The sequence below is a fragment of the Sciurus carolinensis genome, chromosome 19 (assembly GCF_902686445.1).
Source record: "Sciurus carolinensis chromosome 19, mSciCar1.2, whole genome shotgun sequence".
Lineage (NCBI taxonomy): Eukaryota > Metazoa > Chordata > Mammalia > Rodentia > Sciuridae > Sciurus > Sciurus carolinensis.
Window position 1 is genome coordinate 6789184 of NC_062231.1, and position 20481 is coordinate 6809664.

The window sequence follows — 20481 nt, forward strand, 5'->3', positions numbered from 1 at the left end:
GCTGCATTGTTTGGATGATGGATAAGACATTTCCTGGCCAGGGGCAGGGTGTATCTAGTTATGAGGACCCCATTGTAAATTCCCGCTCTGGAAACTGCTAGATCCTGGAAAAGTAAGTAAAACCTACTCCGAAGATTGGTTGTGCGTTTCAAATGGGTGAATTTGTCTTCAGCGCCGGCGCATGCGTGGGAAAATCTAGCGATCCAGGTCAGCACTACAGGACGGTCTCCTGCGGCTGAGCCAGGGGCTTGGACACCCGACTGCAGCAGCGGGTGACTCCGGGTGATGCAATATTGTCCTGGCTTTTGCACACCGCGTCTCCCGGTCCCTACCTGAGTCTACTGAGAGCGCTTGTCACTGTGTTTCTTCAAGAGTCTCATTTGCTCTCTGGAGCTGCAACGCTGAAGTCTTAGCCCGCCTGGAAATGCCAGGAAGGGTTTATTACCACCCGGGTTGCTGGGTTCCACCGACACAATTTCAGATTCGGGGACAGGAACTGAATATGTGCTTCAGTTGGGACTTCACCCCTGAGCCACATCCTCAGCCCTTTTTCTTTATTTTATTTAGAGACAGGGTCTTGCCAAATTGCTTAGAGCCTCGCTTAGTTGAGGAGGCTGACCTCTAACTTGTGATCCTCCTGTCTCAGCCTCCAGAGCCGCTGGGATGACAGGCATGCACCACCCTGCCCGGCTGAGTTCCCAGCATTTTTGATGCTGCTAAAGAATGGCTCTCTGAGAATTGTCCTTCTGGACAGTGCGGTCCCCTCCGCAGGAGAGGACCAGGTCTATTTTTGCTCCATTTGCACCCATCACCAGTGTGTGCCTGGCACAAGAAACCTATCGATGGAATGAGAAAGAGCGCTAGAGGAAGCGCGGGAAGGAGGCAGGACAAGGAAAGGGACTCCCGTGCCCCTCGCCCCATCCTGGGCTGTGAGCCGTCCCCACCCGGCATCAGCACCCAGGCTGCGCGGCGAGCCCCGGAGCTGAGCTTCCAGACTCGGGCGCTTTCCCCGCCCACCGGTTCCTGGCCTTTGTGACGTCACAGCCGCCGGGAGAATGGTTGCCTTGGCAACGGCAAACGCCGAGCCCCGACAGCGGCAGAGCAGAGAATGGCCGCGCGAGGCTTCGGAGCCAGGCGGGGCGCTTGGGGCCGGTGGGGGTGCGCGCGGGGCCGCGGGGCGCGGGGCTGGGGTGACCGGGGCCGCGTGGGGCCGGGACCAAGCCCTGCGAGTGTCCCTTGCAAGGCCCCCTTGCAAAGCCTCACGCCTTCTTTGCTACCGTTACGCTTGCTCTGCTGGGTTCCCGTGCATCTTTCCACCCCTCTGTCCCTGCGCGACTTTGCTCTCTGGGGACATAGCGAGGGGACCCGAGGTTCTCCCCGCTGGAGATGCCGCTCCCTAGGAGCCGACCGGCCCAGGGTGGCCTCCCACTTTCCAGGCAGGGAAAGCAGGGCTCCAGGCCTCCCCAGCTTTGTGACTTTGAGCGCCTGGCTGCATCGCTGGTGTCCTTCTCTCCAAAAATAAAAACGTGTCCAATAGCTTAGGACCTGGCGGGAGGTTTTGTTCCCCAGAAAGACCCTGTTCTCCCGAGGTTACATTCTGGGGACAGAGAGACGACTCGGTTTTGTTTTTTTGATTCTGGGGATGAACCCAGGGGCTCTTTACCACTAAGCTACACCCTGTTATTATTTTGAGATGGGGTCTTGCTAATTTGCCCAGGATGACCTGACCTTGAATCCTCCTGCCTCGACCTCCCAAATTGCTTGGGATTGCAGGTGTGCATTGGGGTACCTGTTAATAAACTTTTTTCTTTGTTTCTTTCTTTTTTTTTTTTTCCATTGGTACTGGGGATTGAACCCCAAGGGTGCTCTATCCCTGAGCCACGTCTCCAGCTATTTTTATTTTTTCTTTTGAGACAGGGCCTAAGTTGCTGAGGCTGGTTTTGAACTCTCAATCCTCCTGCCCCAGCCTCCTGAGCTGCTGGGATGATAGGCATGTGCCACCAGCCTAGCAATAACTTTAAAAAAATGATAATCTTGTAATTGCCGAGAAAGAAAACCAAATGAGTTTATTAGAGGGTGGGGAGAAAGGGATGAGCTCTCTGAAGGGTGATGTTTGAGCTGGTTTTGAAGGGAGAGGAACCCGCCAGTGCCAGCTAGGTAAGGGAGGACTCCCCTGACCCCGTGGAGGCTACAAGTGCAAAGGCCCTGGGGCAGTCAGAGTTAGTGTGATCAAAGCTTAGGACCACTAAACCCGCAGCCAGGAGGAGAGGGTAGACCCACTCAGAGAGGAGGAAAGAGGGTGTATGTAAATGTCCTGACCCTCAGTAAAGGACAGCTGTGGTCAGCCACCCAGAAGCAAGGTGGGCTGTGACATGGGTACCTGGCTCAAGCACTGTGTCCCTTCCCCAGGTGAGAATCTCCCTCAGCCAAGGGGTCGACCTTCATATTCACCTGTTAGTCCTCAGCTAGAATGTCCAAGATGCTGTCTTCTCTGGTCTTCAAGAATATAACCGAGAACAGTAAGTACTGGGCTGTGGGGGCCCTCAGAGATCCAAGGTAGACCCCGGGGCCTGGGCTGGCGGGATCTGGAGTCCCCCAGGGTTTTAGGTGATTCTAAATCCAGTCACGAAGCCAGAATCACAGATTCACCAAGTTCCCTTACACGGGCTGGTTTCTTATGGTGGCTGTGACAAGGGACCACAGCTGACTGGGTGGCTTAAACAGCAGACACTGACCGTCTCACGGTGCTGGAGGGTGGACGTGTAAGAACTGAACGTGTGAGGGGCTGTTTCTCTCTGAGGACTGTGAGGGACATGGATTCCAATCTTTCTCTGGGCTTCTGGTGGTTACTGGCCATCTTTGGTGGCTTTGGCTTGTAGAGACGTCCCCCTGATCTCTGCTTGCATGGTGTTCTGCCTGTGTGTCTGCTTCCAACTCTCCCTTTGACAAGGACAGCAACCAGCCAGGTGTGGCAGTGCACACCAGTCATCCCAGTGACTCAGGAGGCTGAGGCAGGAGGATCGCAAGGTGGAGGCCAGCCTCAGCCACTTAGCGAGGCCCTAAGCAACTCAGCGAGACCCTGTCTATAAATCAAACACAAAAAGGGCAGGGGATGTGGCTCAGGGGTTAAGTGCCCTTGGGTTCCATCCCCCATACCAAGTATAAAATAGAAATAAAAGAAAGAAAAAGAAACCAAGGTTCAGAGAGGCCCCCTGCACACACACACACACGCGGGTCCCTGGGTCTGCCTCCTTCCTCTCCTCTCCCGGTGTTCACGGCCTCACTGGCCAGACGGTCAGTCAGAGCTGTGACTGTCGCCTTCACATCCCCCCAGGGAAGAACCTACAAACCATGAACAAAAGTCTCTCTTCACTCATCGAAGAAAATCCAGAGAAACCGCCAAAAAAGTGCAAAGGTGATTCCGGAGCCGGGTGGCGACGCCCGCGTGGGTGGCGTGGTGGGACCCTGGGTGGGCTCTGCTTCTAGGTGGACGCGCGGATTTTCACACGGCGTTTCCTGACGGCTGACCCTCCGGGTGCGGGACTCTGCCCGCCTCGTCCCCTAACCCTCCGTGAACGTCAGCCCTGAGGGTGGCGCTGGGTCCCTCCGTTCCTGACGCCCGTCAGTGTCAGCCTCTGAGGCCCAGAGGGTGGTGGCCAGCCTTGGGCTGCCGCTGGAGGCCGCCCTGACCCCCCCTCCAATGCCAGCGCGCTCCTGTAGCTGGGACCCACCTGGGAGTCCCCAGCCGGGCGCCATGGTCAGGGTTGCCTGCTGTCCCCAAAGGCCGTTGGCCGGGCTGCTTCCCGTGACAGAACGTCTCCTCCTCCCTCCGGTGGCCTCCTGAGGGGGTTTGGCCAAGATGGAGAAGTTGGTTCTCCAGATGCCACAGAAACTGGTGGCCCTGAGGAGCTCCAGAGCCTGGCGACAGGTGGACAGAGCCAGGAGAGAGCAGAAGGCCTGTTTCCGGGCCACGGTGGCGTGGTCCTTGGGACGGGGAAACCGAGGTACTGGACTTTTTCTGGACACAGTTGGGCCTTTTCCCATGGTGCCTGGTAGGCAGCTTCCCAGAGAAGGGAGAGGGACAATCACGTTTTGTCTGAGTCGGCCTCGTCGCTGCTGTGACTAAAGGACCCACCAGCACAACTGCAGAGGAGGAGGAGTGGATTTGGGGCTCAGGGTGGCAGAGGGCTCAGTCCACAGACGGCCGGCTCCGTTCCTCGGGCCTGAGGGGAGGCTGAACATCATGGAGGAAGAGTGTGGTGCAGGGAAGCAGCTCCCCTGGGGACCAGGAGGCAGAGAGACTCCACTCCCAGATGCACACGTGTCCCCAGAGCCAGGCCCCAGTGCCACCTCCTCACCACACCACCTGCCTCCAGGTGCCCCCAGCGGATCCCTGGTGGTGAAGATTGGTCGACTCTGGATTCCAGATGTGTGAGGAGGCAGCTTCAGTAGCGATGAGGCCCAGGGGTTAGGGTAACAGTGAGCTGGTTTAAAGCCTGTAAGTCCAGAACCAGCTGATAGTCATCTGTCCCTGGCTTCTGGACGGGCAGGAGAGGAGCCTCCAGCTGATGAACAGTGTTGAAGGAGTCCATACTTGAGAAGCCTCTCCAGCTGCCTCCAGATCCCAAATTGCTTGCAAGGAATGAGATATTGTTTTTGGCCAGGCACAGGGGCACACGCCTGTCATCCTAGTGGGTTGGGAGGCTGAGGCAGGAGGATCACAAGTTGGAGGCCAGCCTCAGGAATTTAGCGAGGCCCTAAGCAATTCAGTGAGACCCTGTCTCTAAATAAAATATAAAAAGGGCTGGGGAGGTGGCTCAGCAGTCGAGTGCCCCTGAGTTCAATCCCTGGTACCCCCTCCCCTCCCCCAAAAAGAGAAAACACATTGTTTTTGGCGGGTGGTCCCAGCTCCCGGCTTTAGTTCTGCTACTATCGGGTGTGTTTTGGGACAGTTCACAGCCCAGACACTGGAGAGGAAGCTCAGGTCCCTGTCGTGGCCTTTCTGTGAGACTATAGAGGTGCCACTCTTCTCCTTGGCTGTCCTAGGCTCAGGGTGGCTTGGCTGTCCCGGGGAGGCTGGTGGAAACTTCTAGAAAGACCAGTACACGTTCACTCAGCGGGCTGGGGTCGCCCAATCCCATCACTCACAGACGGTAGGCCCCGGCCTTCCTGCTCTAGGAAAGGGGACTCCCTGAGACTTGGAGTGAGAAGACAGGGCGGGGTGCGAGAGGCAGGGGCGCGTCCGTGAGGTCTCTTGCAGACCGCGGGGACAGCCACCCAGCTCGCGCTAGGTTAAACCACCCAGGTAAGTCTGTGGATCCAGAAGTGGCATTCAGGCATGGCTGGATCAAGACAATGTGGCACTCACTCACGTTTTCTCTTGCATGCTGGACTGGGAGGACACCCAGACGCCAGGGGCACAGGCCACCGCAGGCCACAGCCGGCTCCTCTGTCCAACGAGGTGTCTCCCTCCCCAGAGCCTGTGAAGGTTCCCAATCGCTCAGCTAATCCTTTCCACATGTCTGGGGATGTGGATTTCTTCTTGTTCAGAGATCAGGAGCTGAATAAGACTATTACGGTGAGTACCCTGGCCAGGGCCAGCCCGCGGCGAACTTCCCTTCCCCCCGCCCCTGGGCCACCTCCTCGCAGACAAGCAACAGCCACCCCCTTCCTTCTCAGAAGAGCGATTTCCTCAGATCATGTGCTCTAGAACAGTCAATGGCTGACAGTTTCCTCGGGTCACTCTTACCCCAGAACAGTCAATGGCTGGCAGTTTCCTCAGGTCACTCTTACCCCAGAACAGTCGATGGCTGGCAGTTTCCTCAGGTCACTCTTACCCCAGAACAGTCGATGGCTGACAGTTTCCTTGGGTCCCTCTTACTCTAGAACAATCAATGGCTCACCTTTTCCTACAAAGTCAACCAGAAAAAACCCGCCTGGCTCTCTGACCCACTCATCTTGCCCAGTTCCATCCACCGTTCCCAGCTCTTGGTCAGTTGGGCTCCTTGGGCTGCTGGGGCCACAGCACCCCCATGCCATCTCTTCCATGAAATGCCATCCCTTCCTGACACTCTGCTTGTCCTTCAAGGCTGGTCTCAGACCTTGTGGGCCCTGTTCCTTCCCCGATGGCTCCAGCCTTGTGTGACCCCGCTTCTCCTGGGCAGAGGGACACAGAGCGTCAGGCTTGGCAGGACCCAGGAGCCCCAGGGCCAGTCCCGATGTCTTGCCCAGGCCTCGTCTGCATCCTGGCCCTCTCAATCTTGCTTTCTCCATGAAAAAGCAAGGGGTCAGGGTGGCCCTCTGGTCCCCAGAGCCCCCGGAGAGCCAGAGCAAGCCAGGCAGGTGTGCAGATACGGCCACCCAGGCTGGCTTCTTTCCTGGGCTGACCAGGCCGCCTCCGTCTTCCCCGGGTTCAGGGCTCAGCACCACTGAGATTCCTCAGAACCGTGAATCCCAGGGTGGCCGGACCACCCGCAGCATCAGCTGGGCCCCCGTGTGGACGGGCCCCTTCCCCAGCCCCGCCAGGCCTCCCACTGAGCAGCTCTGTTCCCACTGACCTTTTTCTGACTCTGCCCTTTACACAGACCTGCCCGCTGAAGGCCTCAGCTGGGTCCTGAATCCACGCGCGATTCTTAGATATTGAGTTCTAAGTGGCACCTGGTAGGTCCCGGCAGGAAGTGAAGCCCCCCAGAGTCCACAGGGAGAGACTTTAGTGAAGGGCCTAGGCGCAGGGGCGGGTGAGGACCTGGCTGGGCACGTGCAGACTGCAGGACCTGGACGGCAAGAGGCGGCCGTGACTTTGGCCAGAGATCTGGTGCTTCCCTTGCCTCCCATCCTAGAATCTCCTCCTGACAGAGGGCTGGGCCATGACGGCATCCTGTGTGGGTGGGTGGGCGGGGACACAGGGTGCAGGACAGAGCGGCCCATGCAGAGGGACAACAGACCACCAAGTGACCTTCCAACCAACCAACACCGACAGCACATTCTGCCAATCCCACTCTGGATTCTGAGGTTCTTTGGGAAACTCAGAAGGTTCTAAGTTCCCCGGACCTGTCTGTCGTATTTTAGCACATCACAACATGCAGCCCTCAGTTAAATGTGAATTTCAAATGCAGTGTGAAGTGGGGCCCTCAGTTAAATGTGGAATTCAAATACAATGTGAGCGGGGGCCCTCAGTTAAATGTGGATTTCATATTCAATGTGAAGTGGGGCCCTCAGTTAAGTGTGGAATTCAAATATAATGTGAGGAGGGGCCCTCAGTTAAATATGGATTTCATATACAATGTGAAGTGGGGCCCTCAGTTAAGTGTGGAATTCAAATACAACGTGAGGTGGGGCCCTCAGTTAAATGTGGATTTCAGAAACAATGGCAAATCATCTTTTGGTTGGAGTGTGCCCTGTGCCAGGTTGAGGCAGAAGGCACATCTGACAGGGTATCCTGGGTTTCCTCTGGCGATGCCCTAGGGTCCTCTGGCGATGCCCTCAGGGAATGATTGGCCTCTCCTGTGAGACTTCCTGCCCCCTCCAGTCTGAACCCTGGGGTACCCCACAAGGGAGGCTCTGGGGCTGCACTGACCCAGCCTCACATCCCCAGGAGCGGGAGGAGAAGAAAGGCATGCAGGTGCACCAGAAGACCACCTACTCCTCCAAGGTCTCTGCCCAGCAAACTAACCTGCGGCGGGAGCTGCTGCTGGAGGAGGAGGCGGAGGATAAGGAGCTGCAGGAGGAGGTGGAGCAGATGCGACTCTTCCACCAAAACTCAGCCTGGAAGCTGGCCATGACCAAAGGTGGGCTCCCTCCCCACCATGGGGTGCCACCCCCCAACCTCCCTCACCCGGGAGGCCCCTGGTGTTCTGGAGAGCCTGGCTCCCACTGGCCATTCACCCTGCACCATCAGGGGAGTGTTTCCAAGGGTTCTGAAGAGCCCTCTTGTCTGGGTCTCGGTCCTACTTTACACCCTCACGGGGCTTATCCAGATGGACTGTAAATCCAAGAGCTTTTCAAAAATTATTTATTTATTGGCATCAGGGACTGAACCCAGGGGTGCTTACCCACTGAGCCACCTCCCCAGCCCTTTGTATATTTTATTTAGAGACAGGGTCTCGCTACGTCGCTCAGGGCCTCACTGAGTTGCGGAGGCTGGTCCCCAACTGGCGATCCTCCTGCCTCAGCCTCCAGAGCCATTGGAATGACAGGCGTACGCCGCGGCACCTGGCTTTCATTATTGATTATTTTGTGCAGGTGATTGAACCCAGGGAGCTACATCCCCAGCCCTTGGGGTGAGAAAGTCCTGGAACAGTGGGGACAACGGGTATGGAATGTGGATGTAAAACATGACAGCTCCTCACCTCCTCCACTTCAGATCCTGGGGGTTATTTTGGTGGGAACTGGTTTGCTCAAGGTGTTATGCATCCATCTCGACAGCAGGGGGCAGCATCCATGTTTCTTCCCAAGACCTGGCAGAGGCTGCTGATGCCTCCTCTGGCCAGGGGAGGCCCAGGGGAGGCCCAGGGGAGGCAGGACGCAGGGCTTTGGGCCACAGGATTCCTCAATGCTCTGACCTTGGTTGCCAGTGAGGAGCTGGGTCTCCTTGAAGGGCTGGCACTTCTCCAAGGTTGCCCAGCAACTTAACCAGGCCCTGAGCAGCTCAGCGAGAAACTGTCTCAAAATAAAATATAAAAAATGGGCTGGGGACGTGGCTCGGTGGTTAAGCGCCCCTGGGTTTTATACGCTGCCTCTGGACAGGACTCCTGTGTCTGTCACACCTGGGTCCTTCCTCTGGAAAGGAGGGGGTCTGAGGGACAAGGCCAGAGGGCCACGGAATTTTGAGGTTCCTTCCAAGCTCCTGAAGAACTTCTTCCAAAAGCACAGGGAAAGAAGCCCCCGTGATCCTAGGCCTCACCTTTACGGCCCCTCTGCCAGCACTGGAGCATGGGCCAGACCCCCACCTCAATTTCCATACCTGGATTAAATCCTGGCCACCCAGACCCGGCTGGGGTTAGGGTGCTTGAGTAGAGATCATAGTATCCCGTTTTTCTTTCCCACCCACATTTGGGTCCCGGCTAGTAGGCCACTCATTATTAAACCCAGCTGTAGAAGTTTTCACTGTGGGGTTGTCCAGAGCCTCATTTCAAGGGAGAAGGGCACTACAGCAAGAGAGACCCAAGTCAGACTCAGTCATGACTTCTACCATGGAGAACGTAACACTAACATCCCTTTGTATCTGTGGGGGATGGGTTCCCGAGCCCCCTTGGAGACCCAAACCTACTTGTTTGAGTCAGCTTTGTCGCTGCTGTGACTAAAAGACCAACCAGCACAACTGTAGAGGAGGAAGGGTGGATTTGAAGCTCACGGTGGCAGAGGGCTCAGTCCACAGACAGCCGGCTCCATTCCTGGGGCCTGAGGGGAGGCTGAACCTCATGGAGGAAGAGTGTGGTGCAGGGAAGCAGCTCCCTGGGGACCAGGAGGCAGAGAGAGACTCCACTCCCAGATGCACATGTGTCCCCAGAGCCAGACCCCAGTGCCACCTCCTCACCACATCACCTGCCTCCAGGTGCCCCCAGCGGATCCCCCAGGGAGCCAGGCACTGACGGGGTTGAGGCTCTCAGGAGCCGATCATGTCTCCTCTGAACCTTCCTGCACCGTCTCCACGGGGGCTTCTGGGGACACCCACACCCACACCTCAACATACCCACACCTCCTGATGCTCTAGTCCCTTACAGAAAAAGGCCTGTAACCTGGGCCCATCTCCCTGTCTCCTTGAAATCACCTCCGTCTGCTGGCGGTGGGATATGAATCCTCTGTCAAACGTGGCTCCACATTACTGATTGTCACCCTGGACGGAGGGGCAACGTCACGCATTTGCAATTTCTTTCCTGAACTTTTTTTGATATTTGGAGATCTGAGTATTTTGAATCCAAGGATGCGGACCCCGCGGATAGAAAGGGCTGGCTGTGCCATGGCAAGGGATTCTGTCCCTTTGCTGGTGACAGAGGCTAAGACCCCCTCCGGCCATGGCTTCCTGCTGCCGGCACCTACCTGGGTGCTGGCGGCCAGGTTCCTCTGCGGATTTTGAGATCCTGTCCTGGGGCCTGTGGCTCCCGGTGACCTTCCTCCTGTCCTTCCAGAGAAGAAAATGGAGCCCGAGACTCTGAGCAGCTACCTGGAGCACAAGCGGAAGATGTTCCTGATCCAGGTAGGACCCCCCGCGGCGGCCCGCGGCGCGCGCGCGGCCTGCGCTGTGAGCGTCCCTCTGCGGCCCGCAGTACGCCGTGGACATGAAGCGCAGCGAGATGCAGCGGCTGGAGGCGCTGGCCGCGCGCGAGGAGAGCCGGCTGGAGCTGGCCGAGCGCTCCCTGGAGCGGGACGCCGTCCTCTTCGACGAATTCCTCCGCGAGAACGACGGCAGCTCGGTGCAGGCCATGCGAGTGTGCGTCCCCGAGCCCGCCGGCCCCTGGCGCTGCCCGTCCCCGCCCCGCCCCAGGCCTGTCCCGGGGCCACCCGAGCTCGGCTGCACCCCGCGCTTCACCCCTGACCCTGGTCCCCCCACCCAGGCTCCTTTTGAACCCAAATCTGTGACCGGCTTTCCGGTCGGTCCCTCTGCGTCCCTCAGGGCTGAGAAGGAGACCAAAGCCAAGATGGATAAGATCGCCGAGATCCGGGACCTCACCACCCAGATCATGCATATGAAGAGGTGGGGTCCCAGGCACGCTGGCCTTTGGCCGTTTCTCTGGGTCACTTCACCCATAGCCACAGGGAACCCACTGACACCTCCTGGCTTGACCCCTGGCTAGGTGAAGCCCTGTGGGAGGCCCATTGTAGAGACAGGGAGACTGAGGCCAAGACCAAGTCCATGAAGGTCCTGAGGCCACCCCTGCATCTCGGCTCAGAGGCTCTTCAGGTTCCAGCTGTAGAGAGCGAGGAAGGAGAAGGTGGGGAGGACGTAGCAAGTCAGGAGGGCCCCCTGGCCACCCCATCTCCGCAGGGTGGGGTCCTTTCTGCGGCACTGAGGGCTACCCTGCTGGTTCTCCAGGAGAGCAAGGACTCCCAGCCAGCAGGGCCCAGCGGGGGTCTGGAAGTGGCTGGGGGCCGACCTCCCCTCCCCTCCTGGGCCTAGTGAAATCTCCAAATTTGAAGACACCCTGCTGCACTACAAAGCCTACAAGGACTTCCTGTACAAGATGTCGCCCAAGGAGTGGCTAGAGGAACAGGAGAAGCGGCGGCTGGCCCTCAAAAAGGCCAAGGAGATTGCCAACGCCCCTCTGAAGGGAGGCGGGTACCCCATGCCAGGGGACAAAGGTAGTGGAGAAGAGAAGGGGCGTCCCCCAGGGTGAACTCTGCTGGCGATGGCCCAGACTTGGGGCCTCTGCAAGCACTCAGGCCTCAGGCTGGCTACCTTCCCCGCCCCAGCTGGGGTCGACACAGGGCAGTGCCCACCCCTTGGTGGCTCAGCTCCACATCTGCATGGGAAGCAGAGGCTCTCAGCTCGAAAACAGGGCTTTCAGCCGTGTACATCTGTTATCCCACTGGCTGGGGAGGCTGAGGCAGGAGGATCAGAAGTTGGAGGCCAGCCTCAGCAACTTAAAGAGGCCCTGACCAACTTAGCAAGACCCTGGCTCAAAATAAATTAGAAAAGGGCTGGGGAGGTGGCTCGGTGGTTCAATCCCCGTACCCCGCCCCCCAAAAGAGGGCTTTCCTCTCCAACGACCTCCCTTCAAAGGTGGCGGGGTTGGGGGAAGAGACCTAATGAACCCTGGAGAACCGGAGCCACGGCACCTGCAGCTTGGTTCAGCTCCTGCCATCTGGAATCACTCCTTTGTTCCCTCTAGGACCAGGGACCAGGAGCAAGGTGGCGCCTCTGCTGGGCAGAGGTACGTAGCTGCCCCAGGCTGGAGAGGGTCCCTGGACTTCAGACCCTGGGTACGTAGAAACCACTCCTTCGCTGCCTCCAGAGCCTCAGAGCATGAAGAAGCCCGTGAAGCCTGTGCAGGTCCCCAGAGTGGGGCAGGCCCTGCTCAGCAGCAGCCCCCAGCCCACGGCGCCCGGTCACCTGGAAACCGGAAGGTGAGGGCCAGGTGGGGGAGGGGCCTTGGACTGGGCAAGCCCTGATGGCTCCCAGGACCCTCAGACCCAGAGCCACCGAAAGATACTCTCTCACATTCTCAGAAGGGGACCGCGCCCCATGCAGGCTCTCCGGAGGACATTTAGGGCAGGTCAGGACGCGGAGGGAGGGACGCAGGGCGAGGAATGTATGGTGCTGCCCAGCTCTGGAGCTGGCTGGCACTGTCCCAAGGTGATCCGGCAGGGGAGAGGTGACCAGTTTGAGAGCCCAGCAAAGGGAGAAGGTTAAGGGGGCGGGTAACTGAATCAGTTTTCTTGCTGCTGTGACTCAAAGAACCCATCAGAACAACCGTAGAGGAGGAGGAGTGGATTTGGGGCTCAGGGTGGCAGAGGGCTCAGTCCACAGACGGCCGGCTCCGTTCCTCGGGCCTGAGGGGAGGCTGAACATCATGGAGGAAGAGTGTGGTGCAGGGAAGCAGCTCCCCTGGGGACCAGGAGGCAGAGAGACTCCACTCCCAGATGCACGTGTCCCCAGAGCCAGGCCCCAGTGCCACCTCCTCACCACACCACCCGCCTCCAGGTGCCCCCAGCGGATCCCCCAGGGAGCCAGGCACTGACCGGGTTGAGGCTCTCAGGACCCGATCGTGTCCCCTCTGAACCTTCCTGCACCGTCTCCACGGGGGCTTCTGGGGACACCTCCTATTTCAACCCAAACCAGCCACCTTTTATGGGAAAAGCACATTCCAGAGTGAGACATTTATTATGTCTAATCCTGGGAGGGCTTCTCTCTCCAGGGTCCTAGGGTGTCAGAGCTTCAGAAATACAGAATATAAAAGACGTGGTGACGTGAGGGGTGAGGTGGCATCCATGTGTGTTTCTGGTGGTCCTGGGGAGCCCAGGGCCTCCTGCATGCTGGGCAAGTGCTCTACCACTGAGCTACACTCTCGGCGCTCTCATATGGTTCCAGTAACGTTTTCCTGGTGACAAGAACACATTCCAATTTCATGTGAATTGGCCCTTCAAATATCCCCCTTTGTGAAATGTCCAAGTTCTGTACTTTTTTATTTTTGGTCCCAGGGATTGAACCCAGGGGTGCTTAACCCCTGAGCCACATCCCCAGCCCTTTTCTATACTTTATTTAGAGACAGAGTCTTTCTAAGTTGCTTAGGACCTTGCTAAGTTGTTGAGGCTGGCCTCCAACTTGCGATCCTCCTGCCTCAGCCTCCTGAGCCGCTGGGATGACAGGTGTGCATGGCCCATTTCTGTCCATTTCCACCTTTTTCTTAGGGTACTTTACTAGTTCTTTATATACTGTGAGTGCCGAGTGTCCCACAAATATCTTCGTCTGGTCTGTCTCTTTCACTACTGTCTTTTGCAAGCCTGGAAGTCCTTCGCTTTACTGACTACAGTTCACCAGTCTTTTGACTTACGCCTGGTGCATTTGGTCTCCTGCTTAAGGGATCTTTGCCAAACCCCAAGTCCCTAACATACTCTGGAAGCTTCACGGTTTATCGGCTTGGATGAGGGTGGTGATGGTGGGTTGGGGAGCAGCGGGTGCCCGGGACTCAGAGTCTCCCTCTGAGGGGCCTGGACCATTGCTTCTCCCTTCCACGGCCCCCCCCGTCCCCTCTGCTGTCTGCCTGCTCCCCCATCTGTCACACCACATGCATGTTGCCTGCCTGCAGTTTCCCATGTCCCCAAAGTGATGCTAGTGGCCCTGGAAGAGGATCCAAGCTCTATCTCTGCAGCCAGTCCGGGGACATGCCACGTGTCCCCGGCTGACGGGGTTATGATTTCCAGTTCAGTATGGAGCGGAGGTTTGGAGGGAGGGATGGACACTGCTGCCCCTCTGCTTGGCTACCCCTCAGGCTGGGCGCCTTGTTGGGGGAATCGTTAGGAACACGGGATTCTGGGGTCACACTCCCCTAGCTTTGAATCCTGGTGCCTCCGTCTATTAGCCCGGTGACCAGGGCTGTTGAGGACAGTTGGGCAGGTTGGGAAGTCCAGGCCACCCCCAGTCACCAAGCCAAGACCCCTGTTGTGAGCTCTAGTGCGCTGGAGGGTGGACTGACCCGAAGACATCTTCTGGGTCAGCAGGGGACCTCTCTGAGCTACTCCTACAAAAGCCTCACTTGTAAGATGGGCAGGTCTGGTGACGCTCTAGCCAGTACCAGGGCTTCTGCCTCTTCCACGCCCCTCTGGAGTGGCCCCGGATGGGTCCTGCCCCTGAGAGGTGCGGGTTAGGGTCAGCTGGAGCTGGAAACAGCCCTGCTCGCGTGTCCCAGGACAGCAGGTGCCAAGACCAAATCTAGAGGGAGGAGGTGGGATGGGCCTCAGAAAATGAAAGGGTAGGGGAAGGCACGCAGGTGCAAAGGCCCTGGGGTAGCTCCTGTCTGGGTCAGTAACAGGTTCTGCTCCTCCAGCTCGTGGGGGCAAGGGAAGAGTTTTGTTCTGTCTGGAGTGGGAGTTGTGGATTGGATTTTGAAAGTGTCCCCAGGCTGCTGTGTGATAGTTGCAGGGCCATATCTGGGCCACTTGCGGGGAGAGGTGGGAGAGACGCTCCACTGGGCCACCCAGGCTGGTCCCAGAGCCCTGACCTTTCTTTGCAGGTCAAGCTCTGACCCCACGCCCGAGGACTCGGACAGCGACGGGGAGGTCGGTAGCCTGTTTCCGCCTCCCTTCCCAGCTAGGCACCCCTCCCGCCCCGCGCGCCCCGCCCCGCCGCGCCAACTCCGCCCCTGCCCCGCCCCGCCTACTCCGCCCCGCCCCGCCAACTCCGCCCCTGCCCCGCCCCGCCCCTGCCTCGCCCCGCCAACTCCGCCCCTGCCCCGCCCCGCCCCTGCCTCGCCTCGCCAACTCCGCCCCGCCCCGCCAACTCCGCCCCTGCCCCGCCTCGCCAACTCCGCCCCGCCCCGCCCCGCCAACTCCGCCCCGCCCCGCCAACTCCGCCCCTGCCCCGCCCCGCCCCTGCCTCGCCTCGCCAACTCCGCCCCTTGCAGGACCAGGCGCTGTACTTCACGGAGCCCCAGCAGCTCCTGGACGTCTTCATGAACCTGGAGGAGCAGAATCTGTCACTGATCCAGAACACCCAGGAGATGGAGGAGACCCTGGAGGAGCTGAACCTCACCCTGAAGAACACGCACTTGCGCATGTAGGTGCGGCGGCGCGGGCCGGGGCGGGCTCCCCGAGGACCCCCAGCTGCCTCAGAGGCCCTGCCCAGGGGTTTGGAGGGTCACGGCCCCTGGGCCCCAGGAGCCTGGCGCTGTGTGCTTCACCTGGAGGGTGCTCAGGCGCCTATCTGGAGGCTGCCCCTGGGTGGCACTTCACAAGCCACAGAGGAGGGGTCGGCTGCCCACCGCACAGCACGGGAAGCACCGGGCCTCCCATCCTGCTCCCGAGGGCCACCGTGAGGGGTGTCCTCCTGCTGTTGCTGAGAGCCAGCTGCCTAACAGGGACAGGACTAGAGACGGCCACCAGCTAAAGGAACTGGCATTGCGAGCTAGTGGTGTCCCCCCAGGGCTGGGCCAGGCTGCTACGCTTCTTGGAGAAGCCGTATCTGGGCTCATCCAGCATGGTGAGGGGCCTAGAAAGACCTCCAGGGAGCCGGGCGCAGAGGCGCAGGCCTGCCATCCCAGCGGCTCTGGAGGCTGAGGAAGGAGGATCGCAAGCTGGAGGCCAGCCTCAGCAACTCAGCGGACCCTGTCTCTAAATAAAGAATAAAAAATAAAAAAGGGCTGGGGATGTGGCTCAGTGGTCAAGTGCCCCTGGGTTCCATTCCTGGTACCAAAGAAAAGGAAAAAAGAAAAAAATTTGGTTTTTGGCGCCTCAGCTTCCGCATTTCGGGAGCTTTCTGGACTCTGGCATGAAGGTGCCTGGCACTCACCGTCCTAGAGCCTCGGGACACTGCTATGCGGAGGGTGGATCAGGCTCAGAGGCTGTGTCCCCTCCCCTCTCCAGGGAAAAGGAGGTCAACCAGCTGAAGCAGTGGATCACCACCATGACCATGTCCATTGCCAAGGAGGAAGAGATGGCGTCAGAGCTGGAACTCAAGTCGCGGGTCTTCCACTTTGGGGAGTACAAAGGCGACCAGCAGGTAAGCGTGCGGTCAGGGGCCTGGGCACTGCTCGGGGCCGCCAGGCTGCTCATTCCTGTCTCATCCCACAGGTCCGTCTGCTTCTTAAGCAGATGCACTTTGTCTGGCAAGGTGACCTGTGGGCAGAGGGAGTGTCCTCGGGCCAGGTTGAGGGGCAAGGAAAGGCCACTGATGTTCTGGGCAGCAGGAACCCGGGTCTGAGGGCTCAGCGCACCTGGGAACTAGTGCACGATTGGGGTCCTAAGTTACCAGAAAGGCTGCCGAGCGCCTTCGGGGCACCAGGCGCTGGCCAGGCGCACAGGAAGTGGCCATGAGCAAGACACTGTGCCCCGAGACTGCGCTGGGCCTCTCTGGTCCCTGGTTCTGTGAGGAGCTGGGTTTAGCGCAGGGCTCCCTGGATGGGGGACGGGGCTTTGGGGGGACGCAGGGTGGTGGGCCCCAGTGGGCTGACCCTAGGGGACGAGGGGGTTGGCTGCCTCCTGAGCACCCGCGGCGGTGGCCCCTCTTGGAGGCGATCATGCCACCGCCGCGCGAGAGCCAGGGCGACCAGGGTGGCTGCAGCCCCTGGAATCCTCCTTCCTGGCAGGACAAGCTGCTGGAGAGCCTGAACCACAAGGTGCTGGACGTGTACAGACACTGCGTGGTGGGCCAGCAGGAGGCCAGCCTGGGCACCGTGCAGATGCTGACCATCATCGAGCACCAGCTGGAGGAGCTGCTGGAGAACCTGGAGCGGGTGCCCACGGCCAGGGTGGAGCAGATCGAGAAGGCCAAGGAGAAGGAGCGCCACCTGAGGTGAGCCCGGCCCGACCGGGGACAGGCCACCCGGAGGGAGGCGCCAGCTCGGCTGAGGCGAGGCCATCAGGGACAGGAGTGGACGGGGCCTGAGGTGGACAGAGCTGCCAGGCTGGGGCAGGAGGAGCGGCCAATGGGTGCAGAGGCCCAGGGGACCCAGGGGAGACGAGAAGCCGCCAGGGCCCGTCTGGCCGGTGCGCTGCCTGGGTCGCTAGCCATCATCTGCCTCTCCTACAGGCAAAGGGGCTTCTCCCTAGGTCCCCAGCACCCAGCTTAGAGTGGGCAGTAGGTGAAGCTTTGGTGACAGGAAGGAACCAGGGCCACTGCCTGAGCTGGGCGTCACGGGTGACCCCAGGGCGTGGGCACACGGGTGTGGGTCTAGGGAAGTGCCTCTCGCGGGTGTCTGCTCTGAAGCTCAGACCACCCCTCGGGCCCCCGGAGCCAGGGCCCTGCTTGTGCCCGGGCCGGGCCGGAAGCGTGGACGCCCAGCTGTGGGAAGGTGGCGAGGCCCTGAGGGGCAGGCGAGGCAGACAGGGGCTTGTTCCCACATCTGGGGGGCAGGCCTGGCCTGGAAGGAGAGTGAGTGACTGTGGTGGAGCCGCTGGCCACCGCTGGCCACCGCTGGCCCTGCCATCGCCTCTCACGCCCAGGCTTCGGGAGGAGAAGGTCCAGATGGAGAAGCTGCTGCAGGAGGAGCGGCTGCAGCGGGCGCGGGCCCGGGCCCAGGCGGAGATCAAGAGGAAGGTAGGCGCCGCTGCCCCCCTGGGCGGCCATTCGGCCGGCGGGGCCTCCTTCCCACACTCACTGCTGCTGGAGGCTGCCCAGCTGCACCCCACCCGCCGCTGCAGGCACTGACCTAGGAGCCGCCACCAAGGGCTCAGCCCTCTGGGGTCCACGGCCCCACCTACACCCCTGCAGACCCCAGGCCGGGCTCCTTGCCTGTTGCTGGACCCTTTACTGCTGGACCCAGGGCCACCACGGGAATGGCGACAGCGGCTCCTGAGAGCCGTGGAGACGGAGCAGGGCCCCAGCAGAGGGGCGGGGGCGGGCCATGGGCCTGGGAAGAGCCCCCGGTGCAGGAGCCCTGGGCTCAGCCTGGCACTGCGGGTCCCTCCCCTCGCCTGGGGCGCTGCAGGGAGAGGCTGGTACCCGCCGGGTGGCTCCACGCTCCCGAGTCCTCCCGGCCTGGTTCCCCAGCGGGCTGACCCGGAGTGACCCAGAGCGGACGAGGGCGGGGGTGTGGCGCGTGGGCACGATGGCGCCGCTGGAGCTGGGGACAAGCGCGGCTCACCAAGTCCACTTGCTCGGCAGAGAGGCCGGAAGCTGGTGTGCCGCTCGCGCCCGCCCGCGGTCAAGGCCAAGGAGGAGCCGGCGCACCCGCAGGTGGACCGGGAGAAGGAGGAGATGCTGTTCTTCTTCACCTAGCCCGCGGCGGCGGCGCGGCTGAGGGCGCGGAGGGAGAAGAGGTCGGCGGCGGGGGCGGCACGGGCCGGGCCTGGGGAGAGCCTGGCCCGCCCTCGGCGTCTCCTGCAAGCTGCCGGCTCCGTGAAATAAAGGCTTGTGTTTTGGTGTTGATGCCTGTTGACGGCGCTCCCAGCGCCTCTCGCCACGAACCCAGGGCGGGCGCGGGGCAGAAGCGGCTCGGCCTTGGCTCTATTCTCACGCTGGCTCCCTGGACAGAAGCCCAAGCCACCCACCTGGGGCGGGGCGGAATCAAAGGGGCCTCGCGGGGTGGACGAGGGTGGACGAGGGTGGACGATGATCCTGACACCCTGCGCCGGAGCCCCGTGAAGCAAGCCAGGGAGACCCGTGTGCGTGACATACAAAGACCTTTATTCACCTGCATGCGAGGCGCCCCCACCCAGCAGGGCCTCTGCCCAGAGCCCGTGGTGGTGACACCAGTGGGGGCCGCGGGAGAGACACAGGGGCTCACGCAAGGGGCTCCTGGGACGGAAGACCCCGGGCCCTGGTCTGTGACACAGAGACCCGTGGAGGAGCCACTTCCCCGCGGGGAACGGGGCAGACAGCACCCAAAGCAGGAAAGAGACGACTGGCACTCAAACTCGGCATCGTCCCCAAAAGCCAAAGTCCCCAAACTTGAGAAACTAAGGAACAGAGGGGGCAGGGTCTGCGTGACTCCTAGTCTGGGAACCACAATAGCATCTGAATAAACTTGAACTTGAAAGGCAGGAGGAAACAAGCAAACAAACAAAAAAAGCGTTTCTGAGTGACCCTGAACACGTGCAAGCTGACCCACAGGTCTCTGTGGACGCGTGGCTCTGGGTCACACAGTGGGCGCGGGAGTCAGAGCCCCAGCGCACGGTGACAGTCCTGCACGTCCTCTTCAGTCCTCAGAACGCCGCTTTATAACCGCTGTCAAGTTACTATTTAACATTAATGGCCAAATATGGAATCTAGAAAAATTATTTTAAAAGTTTTTTGAAGATTTTTTTTTTTTAAATTCTCCCATCCAAAGTTATGAGCGCTGTTTGTAGGAAGGGGGTTCCCGAACAGGCTGCGGGCAGGTGCTGGGCACCCCCAGCCATCTTCCCAAACTGGCTGGCTGTCCTGCTGGAACACGGATGGCGATCTGGCCTCACTCGGGGCCTAGGGTGTGGCAAAGCCGACCTGCTGTCAACACCATCCAAAGCACTGACGGATGGCCTGTCGCCCAGCCGGGGCTTCTAGATCCCGCCTGCGCATCGGGCAAATAAAGCCGAGCCTAAGACCCCAGGCGGAGCACACGGAGCTGCGTCTAGGGGGACCTGCCTTCTACCTTACTTCCGGGACAGGTCTTTTTTCTTCTTCTGAGACAAGAACCACAGAGCTCAGATCCAGGGGGCGGGAGAAGGGGAGGACACAGCCCCACGGCAGAGTGCGCCTCTCTCAAGGCAAGTTCAAAACTACTGATTCCTGATAAAATGAAAGGAGAACATTTTCGCTAAACAGACCCGAGAGTCTCTGAAGAACGAGGCCAGACTTCTGGGTGGAAAGCAAGGGGGTCTCTCCGGACCCCGTACCATGTCATCTGAGTCATCTGGGGACATGCAGTCCGGACGTGGCCCTGGATCTGGCTCAGGCGGAGGCTGGTGTCACTGCAGGTCCCGCAGGTTGATAGTGCTTCCTGGCACCTGTGCGACCTCCAGGCCAGCAGTGCCTCCAGGAGCTGGAAGCATCTCCTGCAAAGCAAGCAGCGTGTGAGGAGGCAGGGAGGGCAGAGGCCAGGTCAGAGGTCCCAACCCCGCAGCTCTCCCGACAGGCACATGAACCCCAGGGGCCAGGGCACCGGACTGTTTTCATTAAGAACAACACGCTCTCTCCTTATTTCAAACCTAGGCTTCCTACATATACATACCCGGGGCTCTACCACTCAGCCACATTCCCGGCCCTTTTGCTTTTTCTACTTTGAGACAGATTCTCGCTAAGCTGCTGAGGCTGGCCTCCAACTTTCAGTCCTCTAGCCTCAGCCTCCCAAGCTGGGATTACAGGTATGCGCCACTCTGTCCAGCTAGATGTTTCTTTAAAGAAGAATGGCA

The 20481-nt window shown here is 59.8% G+C and overlaps 2 protein-coding genes across 17 annotated transcripts in view; one reads left to right on the forward strand and one right to left on the reverse strand.

Moving 5' to 3' along the window:
- The first annotated feature begins 1067 nt into the window (after positions 1-1067).
- On the forward strand, positions 1068-18516 carry Cfap100 (cilia and flagella associated protein 100). 6 transcript variants are annotated; one of them, XM_047534864.1, is made up of 18 exons: positions 1113-1158; positions 1718-1773; positions 2410-2519; positions 3335-3415; positions 5400-5578; positions 7595-7787; positions 10128-10195; positions 10266-10429; positions 10613-10693; positions 11117-11298; positions 11829-11870; positions 11952-12063; positions 14670-14715; positions 15060-15211; positions 16018-16153; positions 16740-16945; positions 17596-17689; positions 18257-18516. In XM_047534864.1, the coding sequence occupies exons 3-18, from the start codon at positions 2471-2473 to the stop codon at positions 18368-18370; spliced, it is 1899 nt and encodes a 632-aa protein (XP_047390820.1). In that variant the 5' UTR covers positions 1113-1158; positions 1718-1773; positions 2410-2470; the 3' UTR covers positions 18371-18516. The 6 variants fall into 6 exon arrangements, with proteins under 6 accessions (XP_047390819.1, XP_047390825.1, XP_047390820.1 ...); XM_047534863.1 differs by lacking the exon at positions 1718-1773 and having other exon boundaries at positions 1068-1158; XM_047534869.1 differs by lacking the exon at positions 1718-1773 and having other exon boundaries at positions 1068-1158; positions 5478-5578.
- Positions 18517-18763: 247 nt separating this feature from the next.
- Positions 18764-20481, reverse strand: part of Zxdc (ZXD family zinc finger C) — a 35395-nt gene continuing 33677 nt past the window's right edge. For 6 of the 11 annotated variants that reach the window (XM_047534857.1, XM_047534860.1, XM_047534859.1 and 3 more), the window contains one exon: positions 18764-20124. In XM_047534857.1, coding sequence (XP_047390813.1) covers positions 20038-20124 — 87 coding nt within the window. In that variant the 3' untranslated portion in view covers positions 18764-20037. The remainder of the gene's footprint in view (positions 20125-20481) is intronic. The other 5 variants (XM_047534852.1, XM_047534858.1, XM_047534851.1 and 2 more) reach the window with 1 other exon arrangement.